The sequence below is a fragment of the Phoxinus phoxinus genome, assembly GCF_949152265.1.
Source record: "Phoxinus phoxinus genome assembly, chromosome: 19".
NCBI classification, from domain to species: Eukaryota; Metazoa; Chordata; class Actinopteri; order Cypriniformes; family Leuciscidae; genus Phoxinus; species Phoxinus phoxinus.
Window position 1 is genome coordinate 16,305,091 of NC_136894.1, and position 15,143 is coordinate 16,320,233.

Consider the following 15,143-nt stretch of genomic DNA (forward strand, 5'->3'; position numbering starts at 1 on the left):
TGATTTTGGTTGAATTTTGGTTGGAAATGAAAGTCGGGTTGACGTCAGAACTCGACTGATGTTGGTTTCTGACGTCAACCGATTTTCAACCACAATACAACGTCTGTCCAACGTTGGAGATTAACGTCAATCTGACATTGGATTCTGACATCAATATGATTTTAATTTGCAACGTTGGGTTTGGTCTTCTAAATCCAAATTGTGTCATTGTTTTGGAGCACACTAGCTTATTGATAACAGTAAGGCTAACATATTCATACTACAGTAAAAGCCAAAAAACTGTGAACAGCCATTTGGGTGTCCGAAACCATTGTGGACGTTATTGAGTAGGCTACACTTATTCAATCCCACGACTGGAACTGTGTTCTAGAAATACATGTGATATTGATATGAGGGTAGGCAGGCAGAGATTCAGAGGCATAAGGTACTGTAAATTGGCTATTACTGTACATGCAACAATGCAACGATAATAAAACAATGCATTGACATTGACATTTACTTTTATACTTAAGTACTTTTAAAAATGAGTACTTCTGTACTTTTACTTAAGTAAACATCGGTCTTTACAACTTTTACTTGTGACGGAGTAATTTTGACCAGTAGTATCTGTACTTTTACTCAAGTAAGGAAGTTGTGTACTTTGTCCACCTCTCTCTCTCTCCGTGTGTGTGTGTGTGTGTGTGTGTGTGTGTGTGTGTGTGTGTGTGTGTGGGCTTGGTTTATTATGCATTGTGGGAACCGAATGTCCCCACAAGGATAGTAAAACCTGAGATCACCTCCATTGTGGGGACCAGCCAGCGGTCCCCATGAGGGGAATGGGTTAATAAACATACTAAATTATATATTTTTGAAAATGTAAAAATGCAGAATGTCTCCTGTAAGGGGTAGGTTTAGGGATAGGGGCAGTGTAAGGGGATAGAATATACAGTTTGTACAGTATAAAAACCATTACGCCTATGTAATGTCCCCACAAGGATAGAAATGAAAGCTTGTGTGTGTGTGTGTGTGTGTGTGTGTGTGTGTGTGTGTGTGTGTGTGTGTGTGTGTGTGTGTAACTGTCGTCTCACCCAAGCCTTTTGATGATGGAATGGCGATCTGCACAGGGTGTTTCCCTGTCTACAGCCTGAGCCACTGGGATAGGTTCCAACATCCCTGTCACCCAACGCTGGACAAGCAATTTGAAAAAAATAATGTTGGCATTAGTTTGTTGTTCTCTTTGCTATATACAAACACATTTATATTGATATTCTTCCTTACTCCCTTCCTATTAGAACTGCATGGCTATTTTATTGATTTTAGCATGACATTGCAAGTTCAAAGGTTCTTATGTTTCATATGACCATAAAGGAGAGTGAAATGTGTGATGTTACTGATATGGAAAGGCACCAATGCCGAGTTTATGGCTCTGATCTGTCATACAAAATAAATCTAATCTTTCGTCTGAAATAAGTTACATAGTTTATGGATCTGATCTTTCATATCAATAGTTATTTCTAATCTCTGGATTGCTTGAGACACTTGTGAGGACAGCTTCTGTAGAATCATCCAAACTATAATTAAAACCTCTTTGTTATTCTTTCATACCTTTCTTTGATTAGCATTATTCTGAGTGCATGTCATGGAAAGCTGCATGCAGAACAACGCCCTTATACGGTTCTGTTGCTTACGCTTCTTCCTTCCTTTTGAACTAGAGCTATAGCTACAGACACAACACTAAGTCCACCTTCGTCCACCCAGTGAGTGAGTGTTTAGGTGTGTGTTTATTTGATATACATCTCCTTGGCAACCAAACATTTCCTAAATATCTCAAAAGAAATATCAGCACACCAAAATTTCACAAATTGACACAAACTGATGACCTGAAACAGGGCACAATAAAGCCGAAGCACGTAACAGGCACCCACATGCCACAACTAGTCAATCAGCCTTAATTACATTAGATAATAGCAGCAACATGTAGATTTATACAGTATTATTCTTGTAAAAAATACGTGTGCCTAACTGTATTGAATGTACACTTATTGTATACTTCAAATCTTAATATATTTCAAAAATGTGTAGATAATAGAATTTTACTATTGGGAAGAAATGCCATTAAAGTGTATCAATGGGATAGTTCACCCAAAAATGAACATTCTGACATTTTTTACACAACCTCAAGTTGTTCCAAACCTCTATGAATTTCTTTCTTCAGCTGAACACAAAAGAAGATATGGTTTCACTTTATTCTTATGGCCCCTTTAATAATTCTGTTGTCTATAATTAGCGTTGCACCTACATGTCTACTAACTCTCATCGAGTGTTAGTAGAGTATAAGTAGACTGGTGGATTTAGGGTTAAAATAAGTTGACATGTACTTGCAAACTATCAACAGTTTGGTTGTCGAAATTCTTCAAAATATCTTCTTTTTTTAATATCTGCGTAAATGATCATTTTTGGGTGAACTATCTTTAAGTATACTTTTTTTTTTTAAAGTGCACTTTGTGGTAATGTCAAATTAAAAGTTTAACTTCCAAGTACATTTTAAATAATTGTTTTAGTAATCTGAAGTACACTTATTTTGATGTGTTGACTAACATACTAAAGAACATGTGAAGTACTTGATAATAATTTTAACTGTAGGGTGTTATACAATATTACATTTTTATTGCAATATTACAATTACATTACATCATATAGGTGTTACACTACAACATTTAAAGTTAATATATTTAAAATGAACTAAATTGCAACTTCATCTCTACAAATGTGTAATTAAATATATTTAAACAGTATTTCATGACAGTAAGTTTCAATAGAAATGGCATTTAAGTATATTGTAAGTTACCATTACCACTAGTCAGTACATTTGGCAGTACACTTTACCATAATTTCAAAGACAATATAAGTAGTTATAATATTATATATAAATATGTACTTAAGTCCTGCTTAATTGGTCTTAAATTCAACTAATTGCTTTTAATACATTTAAACTATATACATGTGCATTTGTACTTGTAAATAACATGCAGTTAAGTGTATGAAAACATTACATTAAATTTTCAATCAAAGTGCTCTTTTTTTAATGCTAAAGTGCACTTCTTTTTTCACAAGGGTATACATTACACCTGTCCAGACAAATACACAAGACGCTGGGTCAATATTATACAATGTGCAACCCTATGTATCAACTAGTGGCAGAACTAATCTATGTTGCATCTGTTGTTGTTCAAACCCTGCTCTCTGTGCTTCTGAAGTTGAGTACCTCCAATAGAGTGTGTTTTGTTTTCTGATTTGAGGAGGGAGGATGTCTTTCATTTGAAATAGTTGCTTCTCCTTCTACAAAACACGTAATATTTCCCTGCGGGAAATGCTCTCTTACGTGACTCCCATGAGAATGTCTCCATTCTTGTGACAATTGCCATAGTATTGCTTCTTTTCACAACCTGCAGTAATGACTTCCTACAAAAACAAATATGTTTGCTTCTGCCAAGTGTTTAGACCTGTTATAGGAAACAACTGCATCTGCAGTCAACAGCCGTACCTTCATGCACCTGCTCGCAGTAGACGTGACTCGCAACATGAATCCAAGCAGATTCCACTACTCCAGGAGTCACTGGGTTTCCCTTCATTTTCTGGTAGAGTATGTGGATCAGGGTAAACCAGAGATGATTATCAATGTCAGGTTTGAATGAGAAATTAAGATAGTTATCCAATGCAATTAAACTGACAGATTTGACTGTTTACAGAGCTTGCTGAATGTTGTTTATAAAGAAGGTCTGACTGTCTGCAGTGTTGGAAGTCTGACTATCAGTTTTGGCTATCTGCTCTACGTGTGCCACAACAAAGGAATGACCGTGATCTGCATCTTGAGCTGTTATTCTCAAATATGTCTCAAGCCCAGACATGAAAAAGTCTGGAAACAGCAGACTTGTTTTGGGCTCTAAGAAAGCAGACGTCTGAATTTTGGCTAGTTTGAGCTCTGTTTCAAAACCCTTATGGTGCGTTCACACCGGACGCGAATAGCGCGTCAGGCGCGAGTGATTTCAATGTTAAGTCAATGCAAAGACGCGTTACGCTGTGTGGATACCTGTTAGCCATACTATCCGTGTTCCTAGATGTTAGTGTTTGATGATCGTTTGGAATGTAAAGTAAAACTCCTGTACTTAAATCCGCTTCATCACCTGCTTTCTGTGCTCCCAGAATTACAGAACAACTGACTTAAAATGGATCTAGCAGGATTATGTCTTATCTTTCTTTGTCAGGGTGAGAATTCCTTTCAGGACCACATCATTTTTGGACTTGGCCCTATCACACACGTTTTCAGGACAATTTATTTGCTGTTTTAGATGTTCAATGAAAACGAAATGCACTACTTTCCACAGATGGTCCTTGTAACGTGATTCAGGATAAGGAAGGAAGAGGACAGGGTCGGCTTTACTGAGGCTCCTGCTATACTCATGCTTTACTAAGTCATGCTCAAGGCTCTTCAAAAAAACTCAAATAAATGATTAAAGTCCAAATACAATCAATTATGCAGATCTCCAGAGCATTCAGTGCACATACACTGGCACTCAGTCCGTCTCTCTCTGATCAGCTCCCTGTTTCCTAGGCTTATATCTGGTCTCTCCAGGCCAAGACACGTGTTTGTCATTTTGCACTTGGCCTACTTACTCACCGCTCGTCTCCCGACTCTCTCTCCCGCTGCATATCTCGCTGAACCACACCCCCCTCGCCACATTCCTCAAGGGAGTTTATTTTTATTTTGTGGAGCGGGCTCTGCAGCTGAGCAGCTACCCTTTCACTGTAGGAGAGGTGGAGGAGGATCTCACCAACACTGCTCATCCCTCCCCTAAACATTGTTTTTTGGGGGGAGGGGGGGGGCTACACAGCCCAAGCTCCGACGGCCCGTGGAGCTTGATCCACCAGGGACACCATCGGCCAGTACCATCCTAGCCACTGGATAGCGAGTGGCCGGCATCCGAAGTCTGGCGGTCCCAGCGCCCTCGAACCCAGCGGTCTCAGCGCATCATAGTCCGGTGGTCCCGAGTCAGTGGACTCAGCATCAAAGCCCGGTGGTCCCGTGTCCAGTGGTCTCAGCATCAAAGCCCGGTGGTCCCGAGTCCGGTCGTCTCAATGCAATTGGTCTCAGACATCTTTCCACACTTGGCTGTGTTTTCTGTGATGGCAACTACCATTTTGTGTGTGTGGGCTGACACACACTTCTCCTGTTCCTTCTACAGCTCCTTCCGAGGCAGCGGCATACCTACCTTCCTGAACCCGCTGTCTGTCCTGTTTCTCTGACACAGTCAGAGAGGCTGCCCATGAAATCTCTGCCTGTCAGAAAATGTCCAAGGAAGCCATCCTGGAACTCTCTATCTACTCTGACATGGTCACGGAGGCTGCCTATGAACTATCTGCTCTGTGATCTGTTGTGTTGGTTTCCAGCTCTGCCGTGGTGGTCTTCTTCTCTGCCAGTTCAGTTGTGGTGGTTTTCAGCTCTGCCGTGGTCTTTTGCTCCACCTGCTCAGCTGTGGTGGTTTACTGCTCTGACCTGGCCACCTGCTCTGCCGGCTCTGACCTGGCATCTGTTCTCCCTCAGTCCCCAGGTCCTCTTTCTCTCCATGGGCCTGGCCCTACAAAATTAAGTATTTTGGATGGTTTAAGTGGCTAACAAAGTTGCTGCCTATAAAGAGTTTTTCAAATCATTCACTTGTGAGGTTAAAGTGTGTATGTCAGGTTAAATTTGTAATTATGATTAACACAAAATAGTTAGGGGAAATACACGTTTGACAAGTGGATGTATTGTTTTGTATGTTTTTCGATACCAAAAGGCAGAATATAAGATGAAAAAGTTCGTTATTTTCAGTCCTCACTTAATACTGCCCCTCCCCCCAAACAAATCGTTTGACGTCATATGAGGGAGACGTCTCCCCAGCTCGCTGAATTGTGTTGATAATTGTACGAGTGATAGAGCGAGAGAATTAGTGATTAGGACATTTATTTAGTTATTTAAGTTAGGTAGTTAGTAGGGCTGTAACGATTAATCGCGATTAATCAAAAACCAAAATAAAAGTTTGTGTTTACATAATAAATGTGTGTGTATTGTGTATAATTATTTTGTATATATAAATACACACACATGCATGTATATATTTAATAAAAATGTGTTATTTATATATAAAATAGTTCTATTTATATATAATATAAATCATATAAAAATATATATGTAGTATATAAATGCAAATATTTCTCAAATAAATACATGCATGTGTGTGTATTAATATATACAAAATAATTATACACAATACACACACATATATTATGTAAACACAAACTTTTATTTTGGATTTCGATTAATTAATCGTTACAGCCCTAGTAGTTAGTATACGCAGGCGTATTTTCACGATGGTGAATTACTGCGTTTGTGCTGGGTGCAAAAACACCGTTAAAACCGGTCACAGAGTCCACTTTTCCCAAAAAGCAGGTCTGTGTTCCGTGCCTGGGTCAACTTTGTTCAGACCAAACGCGCTGACTTCAGTTCTGCTTCGGTATCCAAGACTTCGGTCATTGCAGCGCCCATTTCACTGAGAAGGACTACGCGGTTGAAGATCTCATGAGTTATAAAATGGGATTTAAAACCCGAGTGAGACTGGTAGCTACAGTGTATGCTACTGTAGTAAAGCAGTCGATCGCGCCGCGCCTCTCTCTCTCTCCCACACACACACACTCACAGACCAACATATTCCAGCACTTTGTTGGCACGTCTCCCTCATATGACGTCACAGCTCAGCTGTGTTTTAAAAATATGATCTTGACAGAAATGGCTATTAAAGGGTTAGTTCACCCAAAAATGAAAATAATGTCATTAATGACTCACCCTCATGTCGTTCTAAGCCCGTAAGACCTCCGTTCATCTTCGGAACACAGTTTAAGATATTTTAGATTTAGTCCGAGAGCTTTCTGTCCCTCCATTGAAAATGTATATACGGTATACTGTCCATGTCCAGAAAGGTAATAAAAAAATCATCAAAGTAGTCCATGTGACATCAGTGGGTTAGTTAGAAGTTTTTGAAGCATCGAAAATACTTTTTGGTCCAAAAATAACACAAAATAAGACTTTATTAAGCATTGTATTCTCTCCCGGGTCTGTTGTGAATCTGCGTTCAGGACTCCGCAGTGACGCTGCTGACGTAAGACGCTGATGACGTGTTATCTGGTGCGCCCGAGCTTCGTTTACAGTCTGAGGGAGACGCACGCTATATTCAAGCTATTCTACATTGTTTGCGTGGATATCATTTTTGTAATGGTGCGTAAATGTGCATGTCGCGGATGAGACAGTTTTACAGCGTGCGTTTCCCTCAGTCTATAAATGAAGCTCGGGCGCACCAGATAACACGTCATCAGCGTCTTACGCCATCAGCGTAACTGTGAAGGATTGACAACAGACCCGGGAGAGAATACAATGCTGAATAAAGTCTTATTTTGTGTTATTTTTGGACCAAAAAGTATTTTCGATGCTTCAAAAACTTCTAACTAACCCACTGAGGTCACATGGACTACTTTGATGATTTTTTTATTACCTTTCTGGACATGGACAGTATACCGTATATACATTTTCAATGGAGGGACAGAAATCTCTCGGACTAAATCTAAAATATCTTAAACTGTGTTCCGAAGATGAACGGAGGTCTTACGGGCTTAGAACGACATGAGGGTGAGTCATTAATGACATTATTTTCATTTTTGGGTGAACTAACCCTTTAAGCTTATTGTAGGGCAGTTACAGTAATAATTTTAATGATAATTACATTTTCACTCAGACATCTAAACCTTATTTAATATATCTAAAAAAAAAATTTAACCTGACATACACACTTTAAGTAAGCAATAAGGTACGAGTAAGGTACGTTGTATTGATTGTTTTTATATTAAGTTACATAATACGCCTTACAGTAGGCCCTAGTATAACTATAAACCTAGTGTAATATAAATTAAATATTAATTTTCAAATCAAATCAAAACATAATTTAATTTAATCGTTAAAGCGTTTTAAACGTTTTATCATCAAAGTTATGTCAAGTTTTACTAATACTGTTAGAATAATAGTTTATACAAATACTGATCGATACCTGATCCCAATCCCTATAAATAATTAGTAGCTACAGACTAACTCTACCCCTAAAAGGAGCCCCTGCATTTTCATTTCCCCTTTTGAGAGGACAATCACAAAATTAGGTTTTGCTAATTTGAGCTTTGAGCTAAAATCTTGGGGCATTTTGTCCCCAAAGCATGTCATTGTTTAAACACACACACACACACACATACACACAAATTTCTGCAATGCAAGAAAAGGAAGATTAGGAACTTAAACAGATCGCTGCAATCACCCTAGTTTGCAAAAAAAAACACTGAGCAAACACGTGATGTAGAAGAGATATTATTTCCTCTAAATGAATGCATTCTAACCTGCAGACAAACATGCACCTGCATCCACTGCTAATGGCCTAAGCCACACTGCAAATCTTAAAGAACACAAAGGAAAAGATTAAAACAAAGCACAGTGTTATGACAACCACAACAATTTAGTCGTAATCAGTTTCCGTCCTAGCCACATTGGTTCCTCTCAAAGAGTGTTTTTCCACTGTTTATCCATTTTTTCCCTAGTAGTTCGTTAACTACACATCTGAAGGAATGCGGCGGGAATGTGCAGACAGCATCCTGTTTTTTCTTACACTTAGTCAGCTGTTTACTCTCAAAGAACTGTGTGAGCACAAGATGCTTTCAACTCTGCTGAAGAAAGAAAGAGAGATGAGGAGACAAGGTTTCAGTCTTGTAGTTGTGGCCTAGTTGTACATAAGGGTGTAAACTTCTCAAATGTGCTTTATTGAAATATTATCAAGATTGAACCGCTCTCACTAAAAACACTACCATATGCTGAAGACATATTGGTAACTACGGCTGTCAATTTACCTGTTATAGTGGTATTATAATTAAACTTTGTAAAAATATGTTTAAAAATATTAATCACGCCCTGAAATTTCATAAAAAGGAATTTTCCTACATCTGTCCTTTCAATTATCTATTTGTCTGTCACAGTACTAATCTTTTGTTGCATCTTTTGCATTTCCATTTTCAGCAAAATTGCATTGAATTGAAATGTGGTTGATTTAATTAATTATTCAGTACTTCATGTAATTGATCTAATACAAAATCAATTGAAAGCCATATATTACATTACGCTATAGTAACCCATAGTAATTAGCCTATGTAAGGAATTTCAAACATTTTACTTAAGAAATGTTACATAAGCCAAATTCTATAGATCAACCCGCATAATGAGATTCTCCTCTTACATTATGGGATACCTTAAATGTTCCTCGGAATTTCAAAACTGCAAGTATTGAGTAAACATTCGGGGAGCTGGAATGGGGTGGTAGACAAAGAGACTGCACAAGATAAAGATAAAATACCGTCTCAGAAGACTGTCATACTCTGCTTAAAAAAGAAATAACACAAATGTTTTTAGTCTCACCTCACCCATAGTTAACATCTCTTCTGACTTTTAAAATAGGTATGTTGCGTACCTGTTTGAATGCACATGTGGAATTCAATTTTTCAAGGAGATCTTAAAGCATCAGCCACAAATATGACGCTGACATAATACAATATCTCACATGATTTCACATTTAGTTCATATAAAGGGTTGCATAAAATGCCCTTTTTTCATTTAAAAGTTTCATGTTTCATAAATGTACTGTTTATGTGGGTTGTAAAGTGTGATGGATATAAGATGGATTTACATTATATTGTGGAAGAATTGATTGTTTAACAATGGTGTAATGTGATATTTTACTAATCTGGACGTCATCCAATGACCATACAGAAAATTGCTATAAGTCAATAACGACTTCTGTGTTATTTGATAGTATATTGTTTGTTTATTAATAGATACAATGATACAAAAATAGATGTCATTGAATAAATAAAATAAATAAACTGACTTCTGGATGTAAACAATTCAAGTTTAAACATTCAAGTATCTGTGAATAAGAAAAAAAAAAAAAAAAAAACAAGAACAGGTGCAGGATAATTAAATGTAAGTCAGAACTCTGTACATGTATACATAATAATACACATGTAGTCATTAATAGATTCCATTTAATTCAGGGTATTTTGAGACAGTAATGGGAACTGTATACAGTAGCAAAGTCTTTTACACAATGGACCCAGCAGCCGGTTTGTACTTTAGGAAAACAATAACAGCATTTTTTGGCAAGTGTTGAGCTATTGAAACTTGCTGGTTTCTGAACGATAAAAACACCCAACTGAAAGTATGCAATAAATACTTCCACCTTCACTGAAGGGGGAAAAAAAGAGGAAAAATGGAGGGAAGGAAAAGTCGTAAAAAGGAAAACAGATAAACATTCCTCGCGTCTACACCTTTTTTTCAATTTTCTTTTTCATTTAGACACTTTCTTGAGCAGTTGATCATAGAAAGAATCACAAACATTCATTTTCCAAATACAATTTAAATAAATAAATAAATAAATAAATAAATAAATAAATAATAAAATGAAGCTCTGATACAGAGAAAAACTCTAATACATAAAGGATATTAAAATTAAAATGAATAAATAAAATAAAAAATAGTGTCAAGGATGGAGATTACCTATTACCTGTATACCTAAGGTCCTTCAGTCTGAGGGTAAAGGGTTTTTATTTGTTTATATATATATATATATATATATATATATATATATAGTCTTTTCAAGAAGCAACATAACTTCCTGCAAAAATGTTTGCAGTATTTCAGTGATTTTTCAGATTTCAGCTCACTCATTTGGAAATGTCACAATTTTACTGGTGCCTAAATCATCCTTGTACTCTGGCGAACAGACGTTTCTGCTCCACCTCAACTGAAGAAACTGAGGGTTTGTGCCACATCTTCAGTTCGATCTTGAATTCAGAGAATCCCCCATGTCTGCCCCCTCTTCTCACAAGGCACATCCTCTTCATCCAGGATTGGTTTTGTTCAAATGCTCACACGACCGTCGTTTCATCTCTCTCTAACTGATCAAGAGATTCCTGGCTCTGGATTTCTTTTTGGGTGTAGCAGATTGTGACGCTGTCACGAGGTTGTCTTTAACCACCTTTCTGCAAATGGAAATGACACATCGTTTAGCCCCAAAGCAGGATATTTTGTGTTAATTGAAGCAAAAGCATGTGCTAATAGTGCTTATGTTGATGGCACATTTACCTGAGAGTTGACAGTAGATGATCACTGCTTTTGCCCATGTGATTTGACTGGACACCAAGTTGGGTCACAATCTCCATATCTGGATTTTCTGAGCTGCAAATCAAATTTGAGAATAAAGTCACACACTAAATTCACCAGTTAACAGTTTGGACATTCAAATCTGTCCAAATTTTGACTGGTAATGCTATTGTATAAAATATGCTTTGTATTATTTTATATATATATATATATATATATATATATATATATATATATATATAAAAAATACAAGATTTAAACTTTTTTTCAATGACTTGCTCTGGCATCCAAATCCAAATGTGTCTCCCAAATACATACAGACAAATTCAGACATTATGCCGCCCTTGAGGAACCACAGGACTGTTCTGATAAAAATAAACTTGTCCAAAAATAGTTTTCCTTTGATTTTGGGACCTGCATGATTCATTACTACTTTTAGTCATTAGATGGTTTCTTTTTCACTCCCTTATTTCCTTTTATCTCAAAAAAGGGATGCATATCAGAGCCTGGTAAATCCTCCCACACAAACTGCCCTGATCTCCGCAGGTCACACACAACTGCTTACGGCATCCGCGACACACAAAATGACACGTATCTATCTGATTTCATCTTCAGGGTGGAGCTGGAAGGTGCGGAGTCTGAGCTCACCTGGTGTGACAGAAACTGGAGCAGGTACGATCAGTGAGATTCGCACATTCACAACGGCCAGTGGAACGTCGGCGACGGGAAAGAGAACTTCCCAGACCAAAAGGGGTGATCTTACTGTAGAAAGGAAAAAAAGAGAATTAGTAGAGAATTCATTCAAATGCACACAAGATGTTATAAATTCATGTTTTTCAGTGTCTACATGTTATTAAAATTACATGTTCTCGACCTAATTTTACACTGGGACCATTTTACCAGTCATATTTTGGGGTTTTACAATGAGAAGAAAAGCTTTTGTTAATTTAAGGTGAATTCAACTGGTGTCTTTTGAAAACCTCATTCCCTAAATTCACGCTATTTTATCTTACATACACACTACACTCACCTTGGTGTGTTGACCCAGATGATGTCCAAATGGCAGAAGTAGATGCACTCGTTGTCCAACCAACTGCTACAGGAGCAGCGTTTGGTACGAACCCGTTTGAGAGCAGGTAGATTGCTAGATGCTTCAGACTGTTCAGATAGTGGATGTCCAAACCCTAGAAAACACACAGAATCTTTGAAGAAACATATTCTGGTAACCTAAAAAATACGGCAATCTACTGCTTTTTACATGACCAAATCAATCTGTATACATTAGCTATACCAACAAAAGTACAGATCAGATCCAATTGCACAATATTTGCAAATAATTTATTTCCATGTAATCTGATAAATGCACTAATTCTATGTAAATGCAGTATAAAATCACTACCCAGATATGACACTGAGTAATGAAATGACAGCTGCACTTATCTGTAAAGATAATAAGATAATAATGTTCTTTGTGTGTTATGTTTTGGTAGATGTCAACCAGTGGTTTCACAAAGTACAAGAGAATACACTGACATATATGACAATTTAATCATAACATCTGATTAGCGGAGACCTTTTCTGAGAAGAAAAAGAGCTCCATCTAAGCTCCATAAAATCATATTGCTGTCAAGCTAAAACAACTGAAATGTATAATTAATCTATCCTTTTTTATAACCTAAAGTGCACAGCTCATACTTTAGTGACCCGCACAAGAGGGCAGAACACTTTTGAATCTTCTTCTTTAAAAAGGTAGATCTTACCTTGCTGCAGCACACATAGTGTCACTGAGATAAAGACAGCAGTCCGCAGTGAGAAAGCCATTGTAGTTTCTCAAGAGTTTAACACGTCTGTTAAATCCACTTGAGTGTTTCTGTTCAGTCAGTGTTTGCAGTCCACAGTGCTCAAGAGACTGACAGGTGCTTGTGTTCAACTCAACCTGCCCGCCTTCCATTTATCCTCCCGAACGCTCCTCCCATTCCAACCGAGCGCGGAGAAAACACAGCCAGTTACACAACTGTGACTATCCCACTGATTCCAGATATTCCTGCCTCCTGATTGGTTCGAGGCATGTGTGATGTGTGGGGGATTAAAAGAAAAGGTATGGAACAGGGAGTGATGTCATAAACTCCCCCTGGATAAGTCAGTGTCACAGAAACAGGAAACCTTTTTTTTTTTTTTTTCGCAGGGGAGCCCACGTGCTGTCATCATCACAGGAGATAGCATTTAATGGCATGTTTTGCATGTGTCCATGGATACATTCCACATTAGTGCAGAAAACCCCTGGGGGAAAAAAGCAGGACTGATAGTGCATGTCCAGGATATCCAGTCCATGACCACAGATTATGGATATGTCATGGCATAATAAGATTGGTTAGATATCCTCAAAGGTTAGGGTATTTCTTGATTCTATAACATTGCAGTTTTTTACAGTCGCTAGGATACTTAGGTCACTTTTTCAAAACTCTTCACACAGTTCTCCCAACCAACTTTCAGCAGTTAATTTCTCATTCAAAATGCACTAAAACTACCAAATCACTTCATACATTTCTCAAATCAACACATTCTTCCATAACAGTAGCAAAGGTTGACAGCCAACAAACACACTTTATCACCCACAAAACAATGACCTAAAAACACTAACATCAGGTAACTTTATACAATGTTTTCCTCTGTAAATGCTTTCTTTCTTCTACCTCTCTACTGTTTATTCACGGCAATATGTTACTGGAATGAATCAGACATGATGCAGTAGGCTATGCTTCAATACTTTATATATTTTATGTCTTTTTTTTTTTTGCACTGAGTAATTCCATAATACAAGAATTTGTATACACACCATTCACAGATACAGATACGATAAGAATCAGGTGTGGTTGGTCCAATTGTTTTTATACCATTTCATTTTTAGATTTGAAATATATTTCATTACAATATTACTGTAGAAATGTAGACAATTGCTGTCTTATTCAGTTTTGTATTATGTTATTGTTTTGAACTTAAGTTTAACAGTTTTGAAAACAGTATGTAAGCATGTGCAAATTGGCCTGCATTTTGTTTTTGCGGTTGTTGTTTCGAAGTGAGAAAAGAATTAATGTAATTTGAAAGATGTAGTCATTGAATGCATTTTGTGCCAAAGCAATGATAGATCCACAGTTTAGCCCATATACTTCTGTTGTGCTCACTGTGTGAAAAGTTTTGAAAAAGTGACCTAAGTATTGAGAAATGTGTCCTAGCGACTGTAAAAAAATATAGAGTAAATCAAGTAGCTAATATTGCAAAGTAACAAATTCAAAGAGGAAAATGTCATTGCTCACACAAAGTTAACAAAGGTAACAAAGTCACATTATGAATTATGAGCTTTTATATGCTATATAAAATGTGTGTATATAGTAAAAGATAATTGCAAAACAAATTCAAGAAGAAAAATGTCATTGTTTAAACACACACACATTCTATTGACTATACTGTAACTTGGCATCTACAAGTCAACTTATTCTCCCAACCCGAACCCTAACACCTAACCATAACCTAACAGTCTACTGTCTACTACAGCCTACTAATACTCTAATGAGAGATAGTTCAAATGTAGTTGCAAAGTTACTTAAAGAATGTCTAAAGTGGACTATCCAAATATAGTGAAAGCTATTTTTCTAACCTTATTTGACCACGGGGAAAATGACATAACATTCAGAAAATATGCAAATTAAACACGAAACCCCATCAATGGAGGTCATGACAGCATCATTTGTCTGTCATTAATCCTATCAGCACACTCCTGTTAACAAATGTCACTGATTCAAATATGCAAAATATTCTGACCTGGAGGAAGACATTTATTAAACACTGGAAATGTACACACAAATGTCCTCTAGCTGCTCTTACAGCA

The 15,143-nt window shown here is 37.2% G+C and overlaps 1 protein-coding gene across 1 annotated transcript; it reads right to left on the reverse strand.

Annotated features, from left to right (window-relative positions):
- Positions 1 to 10,067: 10,067 nt before the first annotated feature.
- On the reverse strand, positions 10,068 to 13,165 carry edn2 (endothelin 2). Its single transcript, XM_079591388.1, has 5 exons — positions 13,018 to 13,165; positions 12,288 to 12,441; positions 11,906 to 12,019; positions 11,240 to 11,332; positions 10,068 to 11,136 (listed from the first exon to the last, which is right to left on the reverse strand). The coding sequence occupies exons 1-5, from the start codon at positions 13,076 to 13,078 to the stop codon at positions 11,049 to 11,051; spliced, it is 510 nt and encodes a 169-aa protein (XP_079447514.1). The 5' UTR covers positions 13,079 to 13,165; the 3' UTR covers positions 10,068 to 11,048.
- Positions 13,166 to 15,143: the final 1,978 nt, after the last annotated feature.

What these genes read in the sequence shown, in the direction of transcription:
- edn2 (XM_079591388.1), bottom strand. Translation starts at nt 13,078, where the DNA reads ATGGCTTTCTCACTGCGGACTGCTGTCTTTATCTCAGTGACACTATGT. An exon ending in ATCTGGGTCAACACACCAAG is followed by an intron (nt 12,020 to 12,287) that starts GTGAGTGTAGTG and finishes TCCTTTCTACAG; the next exon opens with TAAGATCACCCCTTTTGGTC. An exon ending in TCCAGTTTCTGTCACACCAG is followed by an intron (nt 11,333 to 11,905) that starts GTGAGCTCAGAC and finishes TTTGATTTGCAG; the next exon opens with CTCAGAAAATCCAGATATGG.